Source organism: Drosophila obscura, unplaced genomic scaffold, assembly GCF_018151105.1.
Source record: "Drosophila obscura isolate BZ-5 IFL unplaced genomic scaffold, ASM1815110v1 contig_150, whole genome shotgun sequence".
Classification (NCBI taxonomy): domain Eukaryota; kingdom Metazoa; phylum Arthropoda; class Insecta; order Diptera; family Drosophilidae; genus Drosophila; species Drosophila obscura.
The window spans coordinates 12,535,789-12,559,149 of NW_024542736.1; the positions used below are offsets into that span (position 1 = coordinate 12,535,789).

At 47.1% G+C, this 23,361-nt stretch overlaps 9 protein-coding genes across 12 annotated transcripts; 4 read left to right on the forward strand and 5 right to left on the reverse strand.

The window, feature by feature from the left end:
• Positions 1-31: 31 nt before the first annotated feature.
• Positions 32-3,628, forward strand: LOC111066614. The gene is made up of 6 exons (XM_022355353.2): positions 32-389; positions 458-709; positions 772-912; positions 969-1,108; positions 1,165-1,295; positions 1,355-3,628. Exons 1-6 carry the CDS (start codon positions 126-128, stop codon positions 1,810-1,812), a joined length of 1,386 nt encoding a protein of 461 aa, XP_022211045.2. The 5' UTR covers positions 32-125; the 3' UTR covers positions 1,813-3,628.
• On the reverse strand, positions 1,923-6,722 carry LOC111066618 (GTP-binding protein Di-Ras2). The gene is made up of 5 exons (XM_022355356.2): positions 6,465-6,722; positions 5,406-5,724; positions 5,151-5,336; positions 5,014-5,085; positions 1,923-4,955 (listed from the first exon to the last, which is right to left on the reverse strand). The coding sequence occupies exons 2-5, from the start codon at positions 5,574-5,576 to the stop codon at positions 4,683-4,685; spliced, it is 702 nt and encodes a 233-aa protein (XP_022211048.1). The 5' UTR covers positions 5,577-5,724; positions 6,465-6,722; the 3' UTR covers positions 1,923-4,682.
• A 266-nt stretch (positions 6,723-6,988) lies between these two features.
• LOC111066622 (metallothionein-1) lies at positions 6,989-7,486 on the forward strand. Its single transcript, XM_022355362.2, has 2 exons — positions 6,989-7,120; positions 7,189-7,486. Exons 1-2 carry the CDS (start codon positions 6,997-6,999, stop codon positions 7,290-7,292), a joined length of 228 nt encoding a protein of 75 aa, XP_022211054.1. The 5' UTR covers positions 6,989-6,996; the 3' UTR covers positions 7,293-7,486.
• Positions 7,487-7,868: 382 nt separating this feature from the next.
• Positions 7,869-11,013, reverse strand: LOC111066615. The gene is made up of 4 exons (XM_022355354.2): positions 10,349-11,013; positions 8,718-9,227; positions 8,464-8,658; positions 7,869-8,398 (listed from the first exon to the last, which is right to left on the reverse strand). The coding sequence occupies exons 1-4, from the start codon at positions 10,716-10,718 to the stop codon at positions 8,181-8,183; spliced, it is 1,293 nt and encodes a 430-aa protein (XP_022211046.2). The 5' UTR covers positions 10,719-11,013; the 3' UTR covers positions 7,869-8,180.
• Positions 11,014-11,474: 461 nt separating this feature from the next.
• LOC111066621 (40S ribosomal protein S29) lies at positions 11,475-12,540 on the reverse strand. The gene is made up of 3 exons (XM_022355361.1): positions 12,433-12,540; positions 11,907-12,006; positions 11,475-11,841 (listed from the first exon to the last, which is right to left on the reverse strand). Exons 1-3 carry the CDS (start codon positions 12,492-12,494, stop codon positions 11,833-11,835), a joined length of 171 nt encoding a protein of 56 aa, XP_022211053.1. The 5' UTR covers positions 12,495-12,540; the 3' UTR covers positions 11,475-11,832.
• Positions 12,541-12,620: 80 nt separating this feature from the next.
• LOC111066611 (testis-specific zinc finger protein topi) lies at positions 12,621-15,698 on the reverse strand. Its single transcript, XM_022355347.2, has 4 exons — positions 15,142-15,698; positions 14,062-15,064; positions 13,731-14,002; positions 12,621-13,671 (listed from the first exon to the last, which is right to left on the reverse strand). Exons 1-4 carry the CDS (start codon positions 15,533-15,535, stop codon positions 12,857-12,859), a joined length of 2,484 nt encoding a protein of 827 aa, XP_022211039.2. The 5' UTR covers positions 15,536-15,698; the 3' UTR covers positions 12,621-12,856.
• A 673-nt stretch (positions 15,699-16,371) lies between these two features.
• On the forward strand, positions 16,372-19,291 carry LOC111066612 (formin-like protein 14). Of its 3 annotated transcripts, XM_022355348.2 has the most exons (6): positions 16,372-16,503; positions 16,841-17,090; positions 17,185-17,625; positions 17,689-18,603; positions 18,663-19,139; positions 19,199-19,291. In XM_022355348.2, the coding sequence occupies exons 2-5, from the start codon at positions 16,854-16,856 to the stop codon at positions 18,825-18,827; spliced, it is 1,758 nt and encodes a 585-aa protein (XP_022211040.2). In that variant the 5' UTR covers positions 16,372-16,503; positions 16,841-16,853; the 3' UTR covers positions 18,828-19,139; positions 19,199-19,291. The 3 variants fall into 3 exon arrangements, with proteins under 3 accessions (XP_022211040.2, XP_022211041.2, XP_022211042.2); XM_022355349.2 differs by lacking the exon at positions 16,841-17,090; XM_022355350.2 differs by lacking the exon at positions 16,841-17,090 and having other exon boundaries at positions 16,375-16,490.
• On the forward strand, positions 19,146-20,151 carry LOC111066619 (flavin reductase (NADPH)). The gene is made up of 2 exons (XM_022355357.2): positions 19,146-19,356; positions 19,410-20,151. Exons 1-2 carry the CDS (start codon positions 19,284-19,286, stop codon positions 19,949-19,951), a joined length of 615 nt encoding a protein of 204 aa, XP_022211049.2. The 5' UTR covers positions 19,146-19,283; the 3' UTR covers positions 19,952-20,151.
• Positions 20,152-21,286: 1,135 nt separating this feature from the next.
• LOC111066620 (N-alpha-acetyltransferase 80) lies at positions 21,287-23,106 on the reverse strand. Of its 2 annotated transcripts, XM_022355359.2 has the most exons (3): positions 22,720-23,106; positions 21,969-22,074; positions 21,287-21,876 (listed from the first exon to the last, which is right to left on the reverse strand). In XM_022355359.2, the coding sequence occupies exons 2-3, from the start codon at positions 21,999-22,001 to the stop codon at positions 21,373-21,375; spliced, it is 537 nt and encodes a 178-aa protein (XP_022211051.1). In that variant the 5' UTR covers positions 22,002-22,074; positions 22,720-23,106; the 3' UTR covers positions 21,287-21,372. The 2 variants fall into 2 exon arrangements, with proteins under 2 accessions (XP_022211051.1, XP_022211052.1); XM_022355360.2 differs by lacking the exon at positions 21,969-22,074 and having other exon boundaries at positions 22,720-23,103.
• Positions 23,107-23,361: the final 255 nt, after the last annotated feature.

Below are 23,361 nucleotides of genomic sequence, written 5' to 3' on the forward strand. Positions count from 1 at the left end.
CGATGCATAACTTTTCAACACTGGCATTAAGGCGCAATTCCAGCTGTAGCCTCACTCAACAACTAGTATTTACTTAACCAGGTGTTTTTAATTAAATCGTGCCCGCCTGTCCAGAAACAAGAGCAATGAGAACAACTGCCATAATCGGTTATTGCTTATTAATATTTAATAATGTGTGCTGCCAGAGCGGGAGTGAAAAGAAATGGATAGATCCGCATCACACTTGGTCCAATTTCGCAATAGATTTCGATCAGACCCTTGGCGAATCCTGCCCCCAGTGCGAATGCCCGGAAATGTCACAGAAGTCGCCGGTTGCCATTGAGGATGCACTGTCGCTAACGTATTTTAAGAAGTTTGTAAGCCTACTCTTTCAACGAAAACGTTTGCAGGTAAGTTTGCTTCTATAGACCAAATTTGGCAGCATGACATCATGACCATGGCTTGTTTTTGTAAATAGTACGATGCTAGCACAACGCTCTACAAGCGATCGCTGCTGTTCTCGTTGCTGCCGTCGCAAATAGATGAGCTAGAATCCGTGCAAGATGTTCGCGATCTGGATATCTTGCTCACCAGGATACTGGAAAGTGCGGAAGCAGCGCCACTCGTTGAAGGCGCATTCGGATGCAACTATGCACATGGGGGGCTGGGCGTGTGGGCCTTAATTACGGATATTCTCAAGGATTTTATACAACTGTTGAAAATTTCCGAGGTGACTGTTGCATTGGTGTTTATGGAGAAGTAGCATTTGCTCAGCAGAAACATATTCCACAGGTGCAATTTTTGCTTATTGCGGCGCTGGCCACCGTAGTTGGCTGCATTGTGAAAAAACGCTTCCGTTTCGGGCTGATCACCATTGTTTTAGGCGGCATGCTTCTAATTGGGTACTTCCACACATATTTGGAGTGCAATAGAGTGAGTAATAGATCGCAACTAAGTGACATTTTGCCAACCTTTCGACCTCCCCTCAGAAATTGGAAGTTGAGGCTATGTTGAACGTTATTGACAGTAACCAACAGCCGCAGAGCTACGATGAAATGTCCTGGATTCAGCGACTGAGGCATTTTGTGGTCAGGTCATCACCGGAGGAGGAACAAAAAGAGAGACTAAGGTACACAGATCGCACTTCGAGAAATCGTTAGATACAAAATTGATTTCGTCTTTTAGAAAATCTTCGAAACTCAACCTAACATACTGCCTACCGGATCATGTCTTCATGATGTACGTAAACGATCTGTTTCTCAAACAGTTGGAAATGCTGTTGGAGAAGGTGTCGCAAACCATGACAAAGCTATCCTGTAAGTACCTTCTGCCAAACGAAAATGTTCCTGGATAATCACCTCTTGTGCACACACAGCTGGATTATCCTTCCCCTTTAACCTAATTGCACCCATATTTTTGGTGGCTCTGGTGGGGTACATAATCAAGCTTACCTTTAAATACGTCATTAGTCCCAGAGCCTGGGCTACACTAATTCACACCAGACCAGGCCATGCCGACTCTCAGCCAACGGCTCAGCATTTTATCGCTGGGAAAGAGCCTGTTAGAGATTGTATATCGGGTGAGAATCTGAAAATTTTGTTGAACGTGATAAGCGACACACGACAGAGTGTCAGGCCACAACTACCGTCCGTATCGGGAGTCCAGGAGCTAATGGAACCCCTGGAAGCTCCATTCGCAGCAGATAAAAACGGAAAACTAAATGTCAGCGACGAGAGCAACAGCAGCAGCGACAGCAAAAGTCGAAGTATCGCTGAGGAGGATGGATTCACAGTGGTGGATGACCACGAGGAGGATGAGATTCATAATATCTAGCAGCTAGCTGCAAACTTTACTCTGTACTTTAAGCGTATTGTCCGTGATCTTTTTTACCCAGTTTCGAATTGGAACCTAGCGCATAAGAATAATTCAATTTGCAGTTGATTTGTCATAGTTAAAGTTTCTTTATTTAAATTATTTTGCGTGTTCTTATTCTCCTGTTCACGATAAGTGTAATTAAGTTTAAATCTTCAACAATAAGATCGTTTTAAGTAGGCCACCAAATCGTCTATATTTTATTGCATGTTATTAATATGCTGCCGGCCGGGCCATTCCCAAAAATTTTACTTTCTATGTAATTTGTTGAACATTTTGTATTTACAATGTGGCGCTGAGCCGTTCCGTTCATTTTTCATATTCGCAGTGGTCGCACTGTGTGAGTTGCATATTAATTGAATGTAAGCGAAATTTAATAATGTATTCGGTGTTTTCGAATCATGTAAAAACTAGTTCAATATGTATACAACTAATATATTTGATATACATACTCGTATTTAAATATCTATGTATATAGATCTATATGGTGTGTGTATATATTTCGTAGGAAAAAAATTAGAAAAAGAATTTCGGTGTAAATATATTTATTCGTTGTATTTTAAATCATGCACTGTACTTAAATCGTATTATACTTTAATTACACTTCATTGTTATAAATATAATAATAACTATGCAACTAGGTATACTTTTACACAATTGTCTGGCCTGTTTTATACCTACAAAATACGCAATTTATATGCAAATTCCAATACACGGCACATACTCTTATAGCCTTAGCCAAAACCAAAACCAGTTTGCTCTCTAGCGTTTAACATACCTAAACCTAAAACTAGGAAACATTAAGCAAAAAACCTAAAGCACGGCAGGCTACCAATAAGTGACAACTAAGGCTGGCTGGCATACATAACGATGCAGATCGATCATCCATTTCTATGGCAAACTGAGAGAATTATCTAATTGATTTCACAAATCTTATACGCAAATTGGTCCGCTATGATAATCCTGATTAATAATTTCACTACTCGAATTCAACAATTTTCTTTTTTGTTTAGTTATAGTATGTAATTTTCATCTCACGATTTGTTTCTGCTATTCTGTTCTGTTCTACGGTTTAACAACTGAGCAACATCATAATTAATGTAATTACTTCCCGCTGGTTCGCATTTGCGTTTGCCCCTCAACTAGCTAATAGTATGGTTTTAGCAGCAATTAAAGCATATGTATGTATATCTCCATTCTCCTTACCCCTCTTAGGTCTGTTTTGGTACTCGTAATCGTATAATTTAAAAAACTAATGCCACCTAATATCAAACAGTAGCAGAACAATGCGAAACAATTTGTTTAACGCCTATGCCTACTCCTACGCCTATGCACAAGCCAATCTCAAATATAATTATTATTAAAAAAAAACGAATGCCATAATTGGAATTGTTTGCATTAAGATATACATAAGATATACGTACTAACATTTAGTACGTGTGTGTGGTGTGTATTGTTTAAAAACAGGCAACTTATTCCCATATCCTGTGCTGTGCTACAAAAATTACCTCTCAAATATCCTTCGATGTACGCGTATTCTTTGGCTTACTACCACACTGTTACGACTCCACGGATGCAATTGTACGTAGACTTTGGATTTGACTTAGGACTACTTCTGTGTTACTTGTTATTGTTAAAATGCTCTCGTCTCGTCAATAACTTTCAGCAAATAATTGTAAAGTTGTACATATTCAATATAATACATAATCAATGTTAACTGGAATTTGCTCAAAGAAACAACAAATAGCAGACTAGCAGATTTATATGAATATTTCGTGTCTGTTACTGTTTCCTGAATCATGTGGGGGGGTCAGGGCATGGAATGCGACTGTGGCATGGCTATGAGTATTTTATACATTAGTTTACTTATGTGGCGATCAGGGTTCGGTTCGGTTCGGTTCGTACTACATTCATTCATTCATTAAGTGTTCTTTTTTGTTTGGTGGTAAATAGTTAAACAGCAATGATAGTCTGGGGAGGCATACGGCGGTAATGGGGGCGGGGCGATCGGTTCTTAGATAGTTTGCCCCACAATTGTCTCCGTGTCGACTACTTACATAGAGAAGTCTTCTGTCAATGGGTTTAAGTATGTAAATATTGTAAGTACTTGTATATCGTAAGTATAGTAGATACAGATTTATGTCTTTTAAGTAGGTACTTTGGCTTTCATTAGAGATATACTATGTATGTATGTATGTATGCTGTGTATAGCTTTGAATGATACCTGCTTACGTGTGGCATGGGATGGGATGGGCTACAGATTACTGGGCACTTGCGCTACCATCCATCGCGTGACCAGTGGCGTACTCGTATTGGGTTGGTGGTGGTGCATCATGCAAGTGTGTAAATATTTGATATGTATGCCTTTGCGTTTCAGATGCGATTATGTGTCAACATAGGGCTACCCTACCACCCACCCATTCATGGATGAGCCGGGGTCTGTACGTGTACGTGTTCTGTTCTGTGTTGTGTTTTTTCGTATAGTATGGATAGTATCATATCTTTGATACCGTATATTGGTGTATAGTGTGCGACTAGAAAATTCTTTGCTTGAATAAAACCTATGCAAAATATAGTCGTAATCGTATTTGTAATTGTAATCGTAGTGTGTTCTTAAATACATATTGTATGGATTGGATGCTTATGTCTGTGTTTCTGTGTGGGGTGGGGGTATGCACGGGTTTAAATCTAGAATGGGGGTGTGCGTGCGTGTGGGTTTTGTGTTAAAACCGCCTCAACCCAACGCTCCTGCCCCAAAGCGAGTATTTGTCTGTCACCATTTCATTTCATTTCGTATCGACTCGAATCACTCCATTGTAATCCGATTATCCTTACATAACCCGACACTTCTCCTTGGCACCGCCGCTGGCACTGGCGCTGGCCTCCCCATTCTCCGGTATGGCGCCATTCGTTTCCTTTGCCTTTTTCTCCTTCTTCTGCTTCTTTTGTTTCTTCGTATCCAATTGCAGGGAGACGGTGCGCGTTTTCTCCATATTGAGGAGCTCCTGAAACAGCTCGGTTACATTGTGGTTGGTTTTGGCCGATGTCTCCATGAACGATATGCTCCAGGTGGTGGCCTGCGCTTGGCCCTCAATCTGCGACACCTGCGAAGGAAATGCATATGAGGGAGGATGTGGTCCGAACGTGCTCCTTCCGACTTACCTCCCGCAGCTCGGCGGTCTCATCACACTTGTTGCCCACCAGCATGACGGGAATGTTGGGTATGTCGGCGCCCTGCAGTAAACGAAGGTAAATTATGCTTAAGTTCTTTGGTCTATGATCTGTGGCATTTGTCCTACCTTGAGCTCCTTTATGAGCGCCCAGATGGGCCGTAGCTCCTCCAGGCTCTGCTTGGAGCACACCGAGTAGACCAGAATGAAAGCGTGTCCCTTCGATATGGACAATCGCTGCATGGCCGGGAACTGATGAGATCCAGTTGTGTCTGTTATTTGCAGCGTGCAAATGTTCTTGTTGCAGCTTATGACCTAGGTACGAAGTGTCATGTTCGCGATTAGTAGAATAAGCAAAACACAGGCGATCAGCGAAGCACTCACCTGTCTGTAGGTGTCCTCAATGGTCGGAATGTAGCTTTCCCGGAACGTGCCTTTGATGAATCTCAGCACCAAGGAGCTTTTGCCAACGCCGCCGGCACCAAAGACGACCACTCGGTAGTCGTTGCTCTGCTCCGGTGCAGCACGCGTCACCTGGTTCTTTTGCTCCGTCATCTCGCGCTGAGAATTGAGGTGATGGCGGTGGTTTTGTCGGTATCGGTAGCTCCTCCACACAGGAGCGCTGGCGGAAACGGAGCGGGCTTGTTTGCTTGCTGTCGACCGCTGATGGAATGTTCTACTTTGGCGCCATACTTTCGTTTATCTGCAACGATTAAGAGCAAATCAGTTGGTCATAACGCCCACGCACGCACAACACAACCTTTTCGTCTGCGGGTTTTTGCGGGTGTGCGATGGGGGGGATTAAGGGGGGTGGGTGTAGGCTTTGGTTACTAGAGGAACAAAAAAAAACACTACGCTGCGTGAGTGTTGCGCTAATTTTAGCCATGTGCCATCAGGTTTAAGGAAGGGTATTGATTTTTTTTTGTGACTTTGTTGTCAACGCGACAGATCGGCATCGGCATCGGCATTGGCATCGGCATCGGCATCAACCTCATCATTATCATTATGATTAGGGCTACATACTATTATTATTGCGTTGGCGGTTCGCTCAGGTATGGTATCGCATGATGGCCGGTCCGGCCGTACATATAAATAGCGACGCTTTGATGTGCGGGGGCAATGCAGGGCGATGCGATTACTGGTGGACAGGCCACAGTAGCAGCTTGCTGGCGCAGTAGGGTCTCTGCTGCTTCCTCTGGGTGTTTTAACTGCTCACTTCCGCATGATTGTCCTGCCGTAACCGTATCCGTGTCCGGGTCCGGGTCCTTGTCCCCTTTCTTTTCGTTGTTTCGCACTTATTGTTTTCCTCCTCCGCACACACACACATACACAAACACCACACACGCACACTCTCGCACTCACGCACTTTGCTGTTGATTTTCCCTTATTTTATTTTGGCTTGGATTTATCGATTTTATCTGTGCTGCAGTTCCGCCTACTCACACAGACAACATTGGGGCGATGGCGATGGGATCGAGGGGCTCCTAGAAGCCGCGATAGTAGCTGCGGGAACGTGGCCTGCCGCTTGCAGGATCTGAGGAGAGCTTCAATTGCGTCGCAATTGTTACTTGCATTTCGTTGCACTTCAATTCGTTGCAGAATTTATTGTAAGTTGTCGTTGCCGCCGCCGTAGCCGTAGCTCTGCCCGTGTGGTCTCTGCTGCAGGCCGCACTGTGAAATCGTCCAATGGATCCGATAGAGTCCCGCCCACCAGCCACGCTACCCTGCTGCTGCTGCCCCCACCAGTATCCAACGGTGGCCAGATTTTCAAGCGTCTGCGCATTTCGTTGGGCCCGAACCCGAAAGCTTTAGCCCGGACCCAAACCCGACCGGGCAGAAGCTCTTGCGCACGGCCCCACACGGACGACGCGGCCGGCCGGCGTGTGCAAAACGCGAATCGGAATTGGAAGAATTGTCTGCCGGCCGTGTGGAAAGCCGCGTTTCGAAGGTGTATAAAGCAGGGCGCATCCGGCAGATGTGCATCAGTCATCAGCAGAGACAAAGTGAAGTGAGCAATCCAAACATCTTCTCTACTCTTCTTCAAGTGAACCAACCAACAAACAAAACCAAACTCAAGATGCCTTGCCCATGTGGATCCGGTAAGTTTGAATAAAAGATTATCAGGTATGATCCTGTTAACTAATTGAGTCCTTCTCCGCATTTACAGGTTGCAAATGCGCCACACAAACACCCAAGGGAGTCTGCAACTGTGGCACTGACTGCAAGTGCGGCGGAGACAACAAGGCCAAGTGCGGCTGCTCCTCCAAGTGAGAGGAATCCAAGCCCAGCCCAGGACAGCTGGCATCCATCCACATACCCGCATCCACTACCCGCACTGATTTCGTTGTATTATTTGTTGTGCGCTCCAAATGGAAGGGAGGGCAACAGCAGTGCACTACTATCTACATATTTTACAATTTGTTCCTCGCTTTGCATACTGTCCAATAAACTCAATTGAAACTTGAGCAGTGTCAGTGTCGTGTCTGGCTTTTCAGTTGCGAAATCATTTGGTCTGGTGGCTTTCTTAGATTACCTTCTGTTTTATTGGATAAACAGATGCATGAAATTACACAGAACAAGTTATTCCATATGTTATTTTAATTGGCCTGTGCCCTCAATTCTTCTCGAGCCTCCCTCGCTGACAAACCTAAACTCAATTAAATTTTAATAGTATTACGCATAATTTTGTAACAGAATCAGAGAAGAGCAAGAACCTGCAGAGTAATTCGCTTGAAAGTGACCCAGGGGTTACGTCTACGATGCTATCCAACGACCCCCACCAACCTCAACAACATTTGAAGTGGACGAATAATGGTGTTTTATTTTTATGAGCCTACGAGTGGGTATTATATCTAATACTAGAAGGCTAGGTGGTGCTGGCTTAGATGGGGAACGGATCTGTTCGGTATACATACATAATGCGTAGTACTTACGCCTACATCGTGTGTGTATGTATGATTCGTTCTGTTTATCAGCGTAGGTAAACAAATACGAACGAGATAGATATCACGGCGGCAGTTTTGAAATTGTTGAAACGAAGGTACAATAACACACACACACAGAGTAGATTCGACTTTATATACCCTCGTACATACATATATACATTGTACATATACCTGTACATATACGATTGGTGGCACTGGGTTAGAAGTGCCGGGCTTATTTGATAACAATGTTCTGTGTCAGTCGCTTCACGAAGTCCACGTTGAGAAAATTGGCCATCAGTGTGAGCACAGACTTCTTGGGCGGACGACAGTGCCGGAGACCCGCCTCCTGGCAGCACACATTTGGGAAGCAGTCCAGCGTCGAGGTGCACGCCTTTGGATGCAGATCAAAGATGGGTGGCGGTGGGGCGGTGCACTCCAGATATTCGGTAACTGCAACAGAGAATGTTTATAATTATTGGATATTCGCAAGATTCTAGAGATAGACCAACACTCACGATAGTCAAAGGAGCGCTTGACTGGAACCGGGGCCGTTCCCAGCTCTGGCTGGGAGGTGCGACAGTACCGTCTGCGCCCATCGGGGCAGCAGACCCTTGGCCAGCAGTCCATATCCGTGCTGCATTCCTGGACATCCCACCACAGCTCGGCCAGCGGCCTGGTGGGGCACTTGCGAGGTATCAGGCCGAGTATGGCTAAAGAAAGAATTTCGTTTACTGGCTGTACGCCCATTGAGAGGAAGCCTTGAGCTCACGTGCATGGACCGCCTCCTCCAGGGGCTTCGGCACTCCGGACACACAGCTGCTGGCCCCGAAGATGTCGCAGCAGAGCTCGTCCCGCTGCCAAACGGCGCAGTCCTTGTCCGTCTGACAAATCTTCGGGAATAACTGGAAGCGCACCTCGTTTTCCCGTGGGCAGTTGAAGCGTAGGCGCAGCTCAGCAGCAGCCCGTTTCTCCTTCTCCCTATCCCGCCCCTTGGCCTCGCCGCTGGGAAATGTCAGTGTGGGCAGAGCAATGCGAAATGGACCATCTGTGGATGGCCTCATGGTTGTGGTTGTGGTTGCCCTTGTGGTCGGGCTGGATCTGGGTTTAATGGTGGTCTTGGGTGGCTTTCGATAGCCGATCTTTTCCTCCTTGGAGCTAAACTTCTTGGGCGGATGGGGTTGCTTGGTTGGCGGCCGAACTGCAACCAAACTCTGCTGTCCAAAGCTCCAGAAGCTCGGATTGAAGAAATTGAAGCCGTTGGCCAAGCTGGGACGCGACGCTGTGCAAGAAAGAGCGAGAGAGGTGGAGAGATATGGAAAGGTGATTTCACATGTGCTCAATGGCCGTTAGTAGTAGTATTTCTGCTCCAAATAGCAGACATTATTCGTACAGGCCAAGTAAAGCGCAGTTCCCGCCAGTCATAAAGAGCGTTTGAATTTACTATATATGTATTTTGTTTTGTTTTGTTGCCTGTTGCTCTACCGTCCCTCCACCCCCGTCTGCTTCCCCTTGCTCCGCTGCCAACACGATTCGTGAACAATTGCATGGTGGCCTGTTGGCCAACGAATCGTACGTATGGATTCCCACCCACCCCACTCGCAATAGTCCCATTCCCATTGCAATTACGTGGCTGGGGGCTGGTGGTTGCCATTGCAACAGTTTAGACTCGAACGACTCAGATGTGAAGTGACCCGAGGAGCAGGGCGTTTGCCTCGATTAGTTTTACGAGCATCAGTGCTCAACGACACTTTGCGAGCACAGTTTCCGTAACATAAAAAAACACTTTAATTGCATGCCAAGTTCAGGGCGCCCATCAATTAGGCTGAAGGGAAACTGAGGCGATAGGGCATTCCCATTACAAAAGTTCTAAAATCGAAAAAACGAAGCTGGTGCACATGCAAATTATCAGAGGCCTTAGGCACCAATAATCCGTGGCCTTGTCTCTCGCAAAGCTATCAAGGTCTCCTACTGCAGCAGCAGCAAAACAAATTCGAAAGCACTGCTGCTCCAGTTATTGGCTATGGCACGGCACTGGCACTTAACCTATGCACCAGCACCAACAACTCAACTAGTTGTTCGAACGGGTCTATCAGGTTTTGCATACGGCTCGAACTGCTCCCTCTCTGGGCTTTCAGAATGAATATCCCAGTGAGGGTATGCAGGCTATCGGTGTCCCCCAGCCTCAGCCCAATATCAGACAACTTCTTTGTGCTCTGGCTCTTGTCGTTGCCAATTTAAATCTCTAAAAGCGAACCACCCATAAAAAAACCGAAAGCTAGGTCAGTGCCAGCATCTTCGACTAGTTTTCTTGACTTTTCAACGGTCAGCGTCAGGTGTCTGCAGTGCATATGGACACCAGAGTGCTAAAGTCCAGCTGCAGTTTTCAATAATCCCACTCACTTGTTGTACTCGTTGTCGTGGTCGATGTGGTTGTCGTGGACGTCGTTGATGTGGTGGTCGAGGTGGAACTGAGGTTTCGGCTGACCGGCCTGCGTCGCCGGACAATCTGTGTGCGCCTACGCTGGTTTGATGCCGTTTGAGTCTGTGATCTGGCCTGGCTCGTATCATTCCGCGCAGCAGCTCCTCCCGTCCTCATTTGTAGAGCTTCACTGGCTGGCGGTACTGGTGCTGGCTGTGGCGCGGGCTGTGGGAGCCTGTATTGTGCAACGCCGCGAGGGGTAGATACCTTAGTGGTAGTTGCATAACCGATGCACAAGTAGAGGCTGCTTAGAAATGGCAGCGGCAGCCACAGCAGCACAAGCAATCTCATCTCGGATAAGCAGGTCACGAAGCTGGCGACGACGACCTCTCGATGAGAGTTGCCTCAATGTGTAGCGCCCGTTGGTATCTAAATCAAAATGAGGCGCTAAACGCACATTTCTCGGCCAAAGGTAAATCGGAATTGTTGTGTAAACTACGGGTAACACAGCGCACAACGTTGTTTAGACACCGAGCGACCGCGTCAGACTCAAAAACCCCAATTGGCGAATGTGCAAAAATTGTAATTTTCGGCAGTCAGCTCCGACAACAACAAACCAGCTGAGCTGAGATCGAGCGCGTTGCTGGCCCAGCTAAGAGAGCCAAAGCTGTGGGGGCTGACCCGCTCTTTAGCATCGCAGTGGGGCGGCCAAAACGAAACTGGTTTTGGGATTTTGTTTTGCTTTCGGCCTAATGTGCAGTCGGTTGGCGGTGACTGCATTCAGTGCCGCGGTGTGGATGCCACTAACCCACTAACAAGGAAATGCTGGCCTCAGAGCCTCAGATTGCTTCCGGCTTTCCAAAAAGGATGGTGCCCTGCTCAGCTAGCTTTCCTTCAATGATCCTTCACATTTACCATTAGCCAACGGACAGCGACATCCCCGCACACGAAGTGATGGCCATGACGTCCTAGTTTTAAGATTGATAGCTACAAGCGCTTTGAACTGTTCCGCTCTGATTATGTTGATTAAAACTGCTGATGCCTTGGTGTAGATGCAGCAGAAACGAATGATGGATTACAGACGGGTCAAAGCATACAACACAGTGATTTTCGGTTCTTGTTATAATATTAATCAGACGGCGATTTAAACAAACTAGTATTTAAACAAAGATCCTTTGTAAAAGGTGGTAAATGTAAGAATACGTGTGCTCAGAAGACGTGTTCGTGTGTAGTTTTACTTATTGAAAATGATGTTGTGGAATCAGGTTGTCTCCAAATGTTCACAGTGCACACGCTGACGGCTTTGTTGTCTGTTAAATCCCCAAATGATTAAATTGGTTGTTGCAGCCATACTGACATATTAATCTATGCAGTCCCCTCCGCAGTGATGGGGTGACTGCTTATATTAATATAACGAATGTTGTTTTTAGACATGCTTGAGGCGCGCTAAAGTAGAAGTAGACGCTTAGTCCAGCTGCAAGAAGACAACAGAGATTAGTTTTCGGATAATGACCAGCGTTATTGCAATGGAAAGCTCACCTTCTTGAAGCCAATGTCGTTGGCGTACTCCCTGAAGCACTGACGGCAGATGTTCAGGCCGTATTTGCGGATGAGACCGTGGCGGTTAGAGCAGGCACGGCTGGAATTGAAACAAGTCATAAGTAGATTCTATCCATTGTATAGATTGTTTGGGGTTGGGCACAAAAATAATAGCACAGCTATCGCTGCAGTCGGCTGCAACCATTTCCATTCAGGAATGACGCCGTGCCGCATGCAACTTTACTTTGGCCACCCTTAATTAAGGAAACTGTCCAACATGTTTAAACACATATTTCCGTACTCAACCGGGGGCAAATACCATTAAGCATTCAATTCAGCAACGAATTCACATTCAATACAAAATATAGCAAATATGGTAGTGCCATGCGTGAAAACTGAACTGGGCGTGATTAACCTCACATTCTACAGGCATGCGAAAATCATAAAAATACGGGGAGTCGGGGCAAGCATTTAAACAAGTTATATACCAATCGGTGCGCTAGATTACGGGCTACCCAAATCTTACCAGCATCGGGAGCCTTGGCCGTATTTGCGGGGATGCGAGTACCAGAGAGTAGCGAAACCCATGTTGGCGTCTATACGTGAAAACTCGAAAAGAAAGAAGGAACTAGAGGTGTCAAATTGATGTATGAATATATCGATATATATATATATAAATTTGGTTGATAATATATTTGTAGGCGATGTTTCTTTTGGACGGCCGAAAACATTTATATTTTGTGGGATACATATGCAACGGAATATTTTTCCGAATTCGGAGAAAAATTATACTTTTTTTTTTTTTGATTCAGGTCGTTATATACATTTTTCATCGATGCACAGGTTAGCTTCAAAAAGACATCGATACTTTTGTGCGATAAGCCATTATTGATGGCAGTTTGCTTACCTTGATTTGGCGGTTTATTTCAATTGTTCATATTTACATAGTTTTACATGTATGAATTTGGGTAGAGTGGTAGAGATGGATTATTCTTTACCACCACAATCTTACGCTTTGGTCTTTCGGGCTTCACTGGAATCTCCTGTTCCATTTGCTGTGGTTCTGCATTCGGTTCATAAGACATTGCTGGCTCTAGCTCTGGGTTCTCGTACACAATTATTTCTTGATTTTCCTCTTCGTTCATAGGCGTGGACTCAGCCTCCTCCACACACTGCTGCATCCCAAAGTTGTTTGTGTGGAATCCGTTCATTGCCTCATAATATCTTCCCTCTTGATCTTCCGTAGCTAATTTAATTGCACCATCTTCGTCATGACCGACATGAGATACTGAAGCTTCAGCCGAGTAGCTGTCGCCGTCGCCCGTTTGCTCATGCCGGAGTCTGGCCTTTAAAGCTTCCGCCGACTCCAGCTGGAACTTCTGCATCTGCATCATAAGACGCGAATTAGCGTCCAGATGGGAGTGTCGTGCACGTATATGCTTGTCCCGGTCTCCGCGCTGGCGGAAGGTCTTGGTGCAGAAGAGGCAGCTATATGGCTTCTCGCCAGTGTGGATCCTCTGGTGGTTCTTCAGGGCATCGGCTCGGTAGAACCGCTTGCCGCACTCGTCGCACTCGTAGCGCCGCTCCCCGCGATGTATCAGACGGTGCTGATAGAAGACAGAGCCGGTGAGGAAGCGCTTGCCACACACCAGACAATGATACGGTCGCTCTCCAGTGTGGCACTTGCGGATGTGATCATTGAGGTCCGGACGGATTGTGAACTTCCTATCGCAATTGGCCTCTTGGCAGGCAAAGGGCTTGACACCTGTCAGGCCCATGGGAGAGCTGGTGATCGGCCAGTGATTAATCACAGCTGACACTTACCCTGGTGGAAGCGCAAGTGCTGCCACAGATGACTGGACTGGGTGTACGACTTTCCACAGACGTCGCACAGGTACTGGCGAAGGCGGCCGTTTCCGAGGCCAGGGCCGTTGGTGCGCGTCTCCTTTTCGCGCCTCTTCTTGTTCAGATGCTTCTCCTGGTTGTGCGCCTCCACCTCGTGGGCTTGCGTGAAGTTGACATCGCAATACTCGCAGGGCAGCAGCAGGGCACTCCCGTCCGCGTTGAGGCGTGGAAAGTAGTGGTAGTAGATGTATCTGGGGAGAGAGTGTGATATGAGTGTGATTGGGGCTAGGGATGTGGATCGCCCATCTACCGGTGCTCCTGCAGCAGGTCGGCGGTGGAAAACTTTTGCTCGCACACATTGCACACAAAATATCGAAACAGAGAGACATCCAGCCGCTTGAGTTCTTCGCGCATGAAGATGCACTCCGTCTGGAAATGGACACTGGCCTCCTTGGCCATGTTCATCGTAATGCCGCAGGCGGTGCACTCGAAGCGCCTCTCCACCACGTGAGCGGCCGAGTGGACGAGCAGCATTTCAATATCCGCAAACACGAACTCGCAGAACTCGCACTGCAGCACGCTACCCAGGATGACGGTACAGAATAGCCCGGCCTCCAACGCTCGCTTCGACTGCTTCTGGTGGAAGCTCCGTTTCTTTGAGTGCACACATAGGAAGAGAAACTCCCCCTTCTGCATACGCTTAACGAACTCTTTCTTTTCTGATTCGTTCCCGTCCGTGAGGGGTCCGCCAAAATTCGGTTTTTCGGGATAATGCACACGGATATGGCGCATGGCCAGCTTACAATCATAGAAGATGCGGCCACATTCGTTGCACTTTATCACCACAGCCAGGCCGGCGGCAGGCGGAGCCGGGCTTGATGGCGCATTCGTCTGTGGGGCGATCAGGTTCAGGGCATGCTTCTCCATGTGGCGCACCAGGCCAGAGGGATGCACAAACTGCCGATCGCATATAGGGCACTCGTTGGGCTGCTTGCCTGTCTTCCTGCCCAGCGAATTGTCCATGCCCGTGGTGACATCGTACTTCAGCTCGTCCTTCATGTAGCGCCGAAGGCGAATTTGATTTTCCAAGATGACGCGCTCGCTGCCTCGAATATAACGCGGCGCTGGGACAGCACCCGTCGACGCCTTCACTGTTCGTGGCTTATCCTGCTGAACAGCTGCCTCACAGGCTGGCTTTGCAGCTTCCTCGGGCAAACAAATGTGGCTTGAAAAGTACATAGCATCGAACTTTCCACCGCAATGACGGCACTTGTAGATGCGTGTCCCAGTCGAAGACGCGCTCATGCGTTGGGCTGCAGAAAAAGGCCACGAAAACGGAATTATTCGATATGAATGATGAGAGGAATAGGGGCCGGCTACAGTTTTCTACCTTGAAAGACAGATTCCTCTGTGGTCATCTTGTTGTTGGTGACGCCCGCCAGGAATTCGCGAATTTTCATTTGCTCTGCTGCCGGATCAAAATCTGGCTGGCCGTCGGCTTCCTGGAGTATCTGCTTGAGCGCTGGATGCTCCAGAGTGCGCTGCAACACCACTTCAGTTGACATCTGCATGATGGGTGGCGGTGCCCTGGCAAAGAACTGGACCAGTTCCTCCTGGCCGACAATTCGCTGCACATGGCTGCTTCCCTCGCTGGATGCCAGCAATGTGGCACCCGGCAGGTGGCTGAAACTCAGCTGCGACTCGTCGCCAACTTCGATCTCCGCCAGGGTATACTCACCGGACACCTCGTTGAGCTCAAGGCTCCTAAAATTCTCGTCACCCATGACTGGCAGAAGTTTCAAAATGTTCGGACCAATAAATATTTTTTTTAATTCACTTTTTTTTTAATCAGAATTGGAATTGAAAGTTTTTAGACGACTCTGCCGACAAGTTAGAAAATGATTTTCTACCCTAGCTAGCCGTACCTGGCCCGGCCCGGCAGCTAAATGAAAAATTTGACAATAAATACAACGAATGAGGATATATGTATGTTCTTGAACGATAGAAACGAACCAAGCTCGATATCAACTTCGATAAACTTTGATTTGCATGTGTGTGCAGGAATTTATTTAATTAAAAACGTATATAAAATGGTTGCTATTCATCCATCCATACAAGTTAGTTTCAAGGAAGGGGACATGTTTTAAAGTCAATTTAAAGCCAGACAGCAATTGCCATTAGTTTCAGTCCCAGTATAAAGTACACAACGACTCTGCTGTTCATGCTAATCCTTATGCTTTAATTTGTCTAATAATAGTCCACATAGTACATTATGTTGAGGATCCCCGGGGGGAGTTTCTTCGAGTAGAGATCAGTAAATCCCTATATTCTCGGAGCAGTTTCCGCTTTCTGCAGACATTAGTCACTAACTATCAATGGCCGTAGGTACGAGTAAGCAAAATGACAGGTGGAGTGGATCGAATCGAACGTACCAACACCAAAACAAAGCTCCTCACGCTCATTGTTTATATTTTCTTTTGGCTCTAGCCTGTCGCTGTCGGTAGCAATGTCGCGCTGCTCCAGGTGATTACCTGGCCCGCAGCTATCAGTGACTCTGCCAGCCGATAGATAAGGCGCTTTGCAAAATGAGTAAACGCAAGGCCCTAACATGACATACCACTGCCGTTAATCAGTCCGACCAACTGCCTTCTCCAGTTCAAACTTGCTACGGCTGCGGCTTCCTCCTTCCGTCTGCGATCTTTACGAGCTCTGGAGAAATATTGGACAAGCTTTTTCGGTGTACGAGTCAACGGTAATTACGCGGTGTCTTCGACTTGGGCTGCATGCTGCTACGCCTCTCCCAGTCGCTACTGCGGAGGGGGCTCTGTGAATTTCCCTGGTGACTGATGGGGCAGCGATGAGTCACGTGACCAAACACCAATCCGAATCCTCCAAAATTGATAAACTTCTTATCTGCAAATTGGCTACAAGATAATGCCCACAGCGCACCCCAGTGCTGGGCAGGGCAGGGAAACGGGAGTGCTCCTATTCCGAGTGTACTGTCAGTGGGTGGAGTGGCCACTCGGGGCCGTCTTAGTGGAACCGTATTAACGCAGTATCCAACTCGTATCCGTATCCGATTCTTTTAGTGTTGGGCCCAGCATGGAAGGTTACTCGTACGCGTACATCTCCGAGCCCGTGGAGTTTAGGCATGTGGAGGGCAAGGCCCTCGACTTCCGCAAGACGTTCGATGTGCGGGGTCGTGGCACTGACGAAATGCTGCAGCTTTACCTACGGAAGGCCAATCTGCCCGACGACCTTGACCGTCTGCCGGCCATTCAGAGACGGGCCTATGTCTATGACATAATTAGGAGCCATAAAGGGCCCGGTTATTGGGTGGTAATGGCCAAACAGCAGCAAAATAGTGCACTCCGCAATCATCTCGCCATGCCAGACACATTTGACTTGAATGCTGCTGTTCTCTGTCTTCCAGCCGCCGTCCATGCAAGTGAGTAGCAACGTGTTTGACCAGCCGCCACCTGCCGTACGCCCACCGCCCGCAGCCGCCAGAGCCACGCCCTACGCCGACAACGGCAGTCTGTACAGCATGAAGAGCTCTTCCTCATCGAACAGCTTGGACAGGTACGCTGGCGCCCCGCCAGCCACTGCCATTGCGGGGCCCAGCTTCGCCACAAGCGTCCTGGTCAGCAGCAAGGGCTCCAAGTACGAGATCAGTGGCCCCGTCAACTTTCAGCATGTGTCCGGCGACGTGACTCGGGATCGCACGAGAAACGCCTTCGACCTGAGCGCCGATGCCAACGACAACGTCCTGAGGAAGTACATGATGGAGCGTGGCATTACGGAGGCGGACATAGCGCATATGCGGCGCCAGGATGTCGTCAAGAAGATTGTCCATTCGAACTTCACCTGGATGGTAAGTGGATCGAGCTGAATAGAAAAAGTGGCACACTCAATGGTCAATATTCTACTTACGCAGCCCAAAAAGCAGGATATGCAGGCCACCCCGAAAGTGCAGCAACAGCCACGGCCGCTTCTCTATGCCACAATTTCAACAAACAACCAGATTACTCCGCCGCCATCACCTCCGCCAACAGCATTGATTCTGAAGCCGGGACCCACGCCGAGCTTCGCCAACTACGCCGCGCTCACGTCCCGCTTTGTGGACATCTCGGACATGGATATGCCTTCGGTGGCGAGGCCAGCAGCTCAGACGCCATTCAGACAGCAGGAGGTTGGGTCAGTTATTCCCGTCCAGGTTCAGCCTCAGCCACATCAAGTAAACAAGCCGAAAGTGCCTCCGCCGCCATCGGCTGTTACGGCTAACAATACGTACGCGTATCCGGCGGCCATTGATGTGCGTCAAGTGCGGCCCCCTGCTCCTCCAAAATCTACGCCTGAGACGTACGCCACGATTTCACCACAAAGAAAGGCGGGCACGATGCGTGTGCCGCCACCAGCGCCTCCGAAGCCAACGATTTTGCCCAACACCTGCTCGATGATGTCCGTGCAATATGCAACAGCTTCTAGGCCACCACCGCCTGCACCTTTAGCCAAACCAGCATCATCGATTAAAGCACCAGCAGCCGCATATGTGCCTCCTCCGCCACCGCAGCAAAAGCCGAGTCCAAAAACTCCAGCAGCAGCTGCATCTGGCGTGCCTCCGCCGCCGCCCCCAATGCCGGTTTTAGTTGCATCTGGGGGGCCACCGCCACCGCCTCCAATGCCAACAGCAGCATTTGGTGCGCCTCCACCGCCGCCAATGCCAGTTTCCAGTGCGGCAGCACCAAAAGCAATCCAAAAGTCAGACCATCCTAAGGCTGCGTCCAGTGCATCTGCGGGAGGAGATCGTGATGCGTTCCTGGAGAGTATACGGAACGGAGTAGCACTAAAGGTAATATAATGATTGCAAAGGGACGACTTAATTTCTCACAACCCCACTTACACTTGCAGAAAGTTGATAAAAAGGCAGCTACAATAAGTGGCATTAAGCCACGACCTGAACGAAAAGCAGCGCCACCAGCAATGGATTTCATGAGCGAATTGAAGCTTGGACTAACGCTGAGACGTACTAAAAATCCGGCCGACAATCCATATTCCGATGAGTCACAAGCATGATGGCGGTTAAAAATTCAATTGTAGCCGCTACACCTTACAACACTGGACGAAATGTAATGCTGCCAGACTGAGACAATTAAGTACGGATGGAAATAGTTTTTAATTTTAAATACAAATAACCATGACAATTGCATATAAAACGTTTGTAAATAAATATGTTTTGCATGATAAGGCATATCTCTGTGATTTCAGTCTCAATTTGGCTGCTAAATGTACGAAAAACACACATACTTTACCTACATTTGTATAGTCCCTTGTTTGCTTGTGTGTGTGTGTGCAAAGCCATAATCAGCTGACGCCGGCCCCCTCCAGGTGGGTGTGAACGAAACTACTGGAATTATTTCTGATTTGGATTCTTGCTGAATAACTAGCATTTGCGCAGCCATTCAAGTGAGATTGCACTTTTGCAACAAGTGTGGAGTTGGAAAAACGCACAAAGTGCCATTGAGAAGCATTATGCAACGCATTGCAGTTATTGGAGGCACCGGCATGACCGGAGAGTGTGCCGTAGACCACGCCATAGAGAAGGGTAGGTATTCTAATTCATCCGAACTTCGACCCTAAACGAACCCATTCTTTCAGGTCTGACGGTGCGTCTACTTTATCGTACAGAGGCCACTGTGCCCGAGCGTTTCAAATCCAAGGTTCAACTGGTGAAGGGCGATGCCACCAATTACGAGGATGTAAAACGCTTGATTGCGGGCGTGGATGGCGTCTGTGTTATTCTGGGCACCCGGAACAAGCTGGAGGCCACCACCGAACTATCACGTGGCACTGAGAACCTCATCAAGGCCATGAAGGAAGCAAAGCTCACCAAGTTCTCGATTGTCATGTCTTCGTTCTTGTGGCGTTCCCTTGAAGAGGTGCCCGCTGTATTTCATCGTCTGAACGAGGAACATAAGCGCATGCTGGACTTGACAAAGGCATCGGAACTGGAATGGATTGCCATTCTGCCACCGCACATTGCCGATGAACCCGCCAGTGGGTATATCGTGACTTATGATGAGGCACCAGGACGTCTGGTTTCCAAATACGATCTGGGAAAGTTCATTGTTGATAGCCTGGACCAGCCGGAGCATTATGGCAAGGTTTGCGGCATTGGCAAAAAGCCAAAAGAGCCTTAAGCAATTCCATCTTAATTGATAAATCCAGACTCATAAATTATCAAAAACCAAACCGACTGTTGTGCATATAAATGCGAAATCATTTGGGACGTCTAGAATATTCACATTCAAGGCTGCTTTAGTCAAAGTAACCATCTATATACGTACATACTTATATGTAATGTGAGCGAGCGCACAATAAAACTTTCCATTTTAGAGAAGAGCTGAATAATTTAATTGAAATTACGTGCAATATCACATCAGTTGGCAACCGACGCTTAGAATTTCAAAACATTAGCACCTGTCGCACTAAACGCCAGGCAGGTATTTTAAAAATGTGTAACCATAAAAAAAACCCCGTAGAACCTCAGGCCAAAACAGCTTCCGCTTTCAGAGAAATGCCAAAAACAAATTGGCGCACGCTGCACACAGATAGAGAGAGAGCAACAGTTTTCTGGCAGCCGAGATCTCTCTTCGCCCCTTACATCATGCTGGTGTCTATTTTTGTGTAAGAATTCAGAATGACGCTCGCTGGGCAGCCGACCGACATGCTAGTAGCGAGCCCCCGTCAAATATAGCTGCACAAAAATAACACCACACCAGCGCAGCACAGACATCAATTAATAGATGTCGCAACCGTGAACTTGAACTTGTCAGATCAGATGATGCTCTGCTCTGGCTCTGATGTGCATACATAATTCATTTTGCAGGCAGATGCTTCCGCCGTATGACTGAGACTTCCGACCAGGAACAAACTTGAGGAATTTTAGACATTTACAATTGCTACGTACATACATATCTTTATTATAAGTTATTGCCTTCGTTGGGTGCTTAATGCTAGGGCTCGATATGTTTCTATGCTATGTTTCATTTGGAAGATACTTGGGAGCTATCCTTATTATCATTATAGGCAGGTAGATATTCGTCTAGAAAGCAATTATGCACACGCTTGAGCAAAACTAGTAACACATCATCATGATTAAACAGAACTTATTTTCTCATACATATTCATAGTTTAGGATTAGGATAACATTTTTAGTACCACGCCTTACACTCCGTACAAATACAAAAAGAAAATTAAAAAAAAAAAACATCCGGCTCGACTTTTGTCATACAAATTTAAAAAAAACCAAAAAGTTTACAAAATACACGCGGAAAGTATTATTTAAAAATCAACACAAGCGTATCATGAATGAATATTGCTTATCGGTGTAATGGAATCAAAAGCTTATGCTGCAACCTACCAATGCGCGTGTGCGGCATTGTGGCACATTCCCCTAAATTGGCAAAATGCGATCAGACTACGGCTGCGGACAGCTGCTGGCAGGTGAACCTTTTACCAAGTTAGTTGACTAGTTAACGGCCAAGGGCTGCTGCTGCTGCTGATCCTGCCCGGCACTGCTCAACTTGGCCATTCTCACTACTTCTACTGGCGTTGATGTCTATAAGACCTTCTTCATGTATTTCTTTTTGGCATTTTGTAAGCTGGGCAACTCGCAGTGACGCGGCCCATACATGGAGACGGGCGCACAATATTCATAGCCGATGCGCTCGTAGAAGCCATCCTGATCGATGGTTGATAGATAGATTGTCTTCAGGTCGAGCACAACGCGACAATAGTCCTCGGCAAACTTCATAATCAGTTTGCCGAATCCCTGGCCCCGATAGCTCTTGTCCACGACAACAGATTCCACAAAGCAGGCCTTCTTTTTGGCAGTAATGGGGCTGAGCTTGAGGTGAGCTATAACCCGGCACATGCCCTCTGTGGTGAGGACCAAACTAACTGGCAATGTGTCGCAGGAAGCCTCCAGGGACCTCATTCGCGCCGTCTCTGATCTGGGCCATTCGGTATTGATCAGAGCGCAGGTGTCCTTCATCAGCTCCGGATAGTTGTGTATTGGCACCACATTGAACGGGCTGCCGGTAACGTTGAACGGTGGAAGCCCCTGCAAGTACAATAGCTTTAGTATATCCAGATACACTTGGCTGCCGGAGAGCGGGTGCTGTAATTGAAGATTCGGTGTTGCTGATCGTTTACTTCATAATACGGCTCCGGTTTTATGTAGCGCATATCGCTGAAACTGACAATGAGACTGGGCTGGGCCGGACCTACTGTCGTTGTGCCCTCTTAAGGTATGACAAATCTAGAAGAGAATAGAATAGAATTGTTTCTTTCCGCTGGCCAACTTTTAGCACACTGAACATACATATTTGTGGATAATTTACACAGGAAATACATATATGTACATACATATACTAGTATATGGTATTGGTTAGGACAGCATCAGAAAAAGAAACATGAAAAATGCCCACCCTGCCAGCAGTTTAGCCCGGCCTGTCCACTGCAGGCACTCGGGGATAAAATGTTGGCAGTGTGATTGGAGCAGGACTAGGAGTAGGAATTAGGAATGATCAGCATTGAAGAATACAAAACGTATTGCCACTGAAACAGCACACGCACACGATCTATACATACATATGTATCTATACAATATTGTCGAAAATCAAGGTGAGGCGTAAAAAAAAGAACGTTCTCATACATGTACACGACATATGTGCGCGCTGCGGCATTGACTGGCCGCCTACAAAAACATACATACATATGTACACAAATATATGGAATCAACTAATAATATGGATTGTGTGCAGATGATCAAGGCTGTGGGTTGTGGCTGTGGCGCCAAGAGTCGCCTATGTACAAATGAAGTGGAAGTGCCTGCCCTCCAACCGGGGCACGCACCAGTACACACACTTTGTTTAACAATTGTTATTGATTTTATGATTGTTACCATTGCGAGAGCTCGTCGCTGCTGTGCCTTTGATTCCTCCCGTGCGCCACGACGAAGTGAACAGAACAAACTGATATGATTCCCAATATTGAGGATGAAATGGGCCAAGTTCCGCTGACCGTTTATAGAGCGTGAGAGCGGAAAAATATTAGATATGAGTGCTGTGCTGTTCTGTTCTGTTGTTGGTTTGCTTGTATATTTGTAGCCAACAACAACGTCTCGGGTGCCTTTGTGTTTCGCTCGGTGAAACAGCTGTTTGACCAAATTTTGGCGCGTATAGTAATGTGCGCGCCCGGAAAATTAAATATCAGTTTGATTTAAAACGGAATGTTTTTATTTTTAAACTTATTTGTATATGTACCCGCTGCCCGATGCTTCTTCTTGTTCACTAAAGCTTGTTGACTTTTAAGCCTTTTTATACTGGGCTTATTTTCTATCGATATCGGAATAGACGCAATAAAGCTGTTCACATTGGCAGACGCAGGAAAGTAAATCAACAGAATTATGCAAGCCTACGACAAAATGGACGAAATCGAATTGATCCCATATTTATTTATTATTTTCAGACATTTCTTGCTAGAGCTTGTGGGAGTTCTTCTTTAAACCATGAAAACCATCGAAGTTCTTCTCCAACAGTGTCGT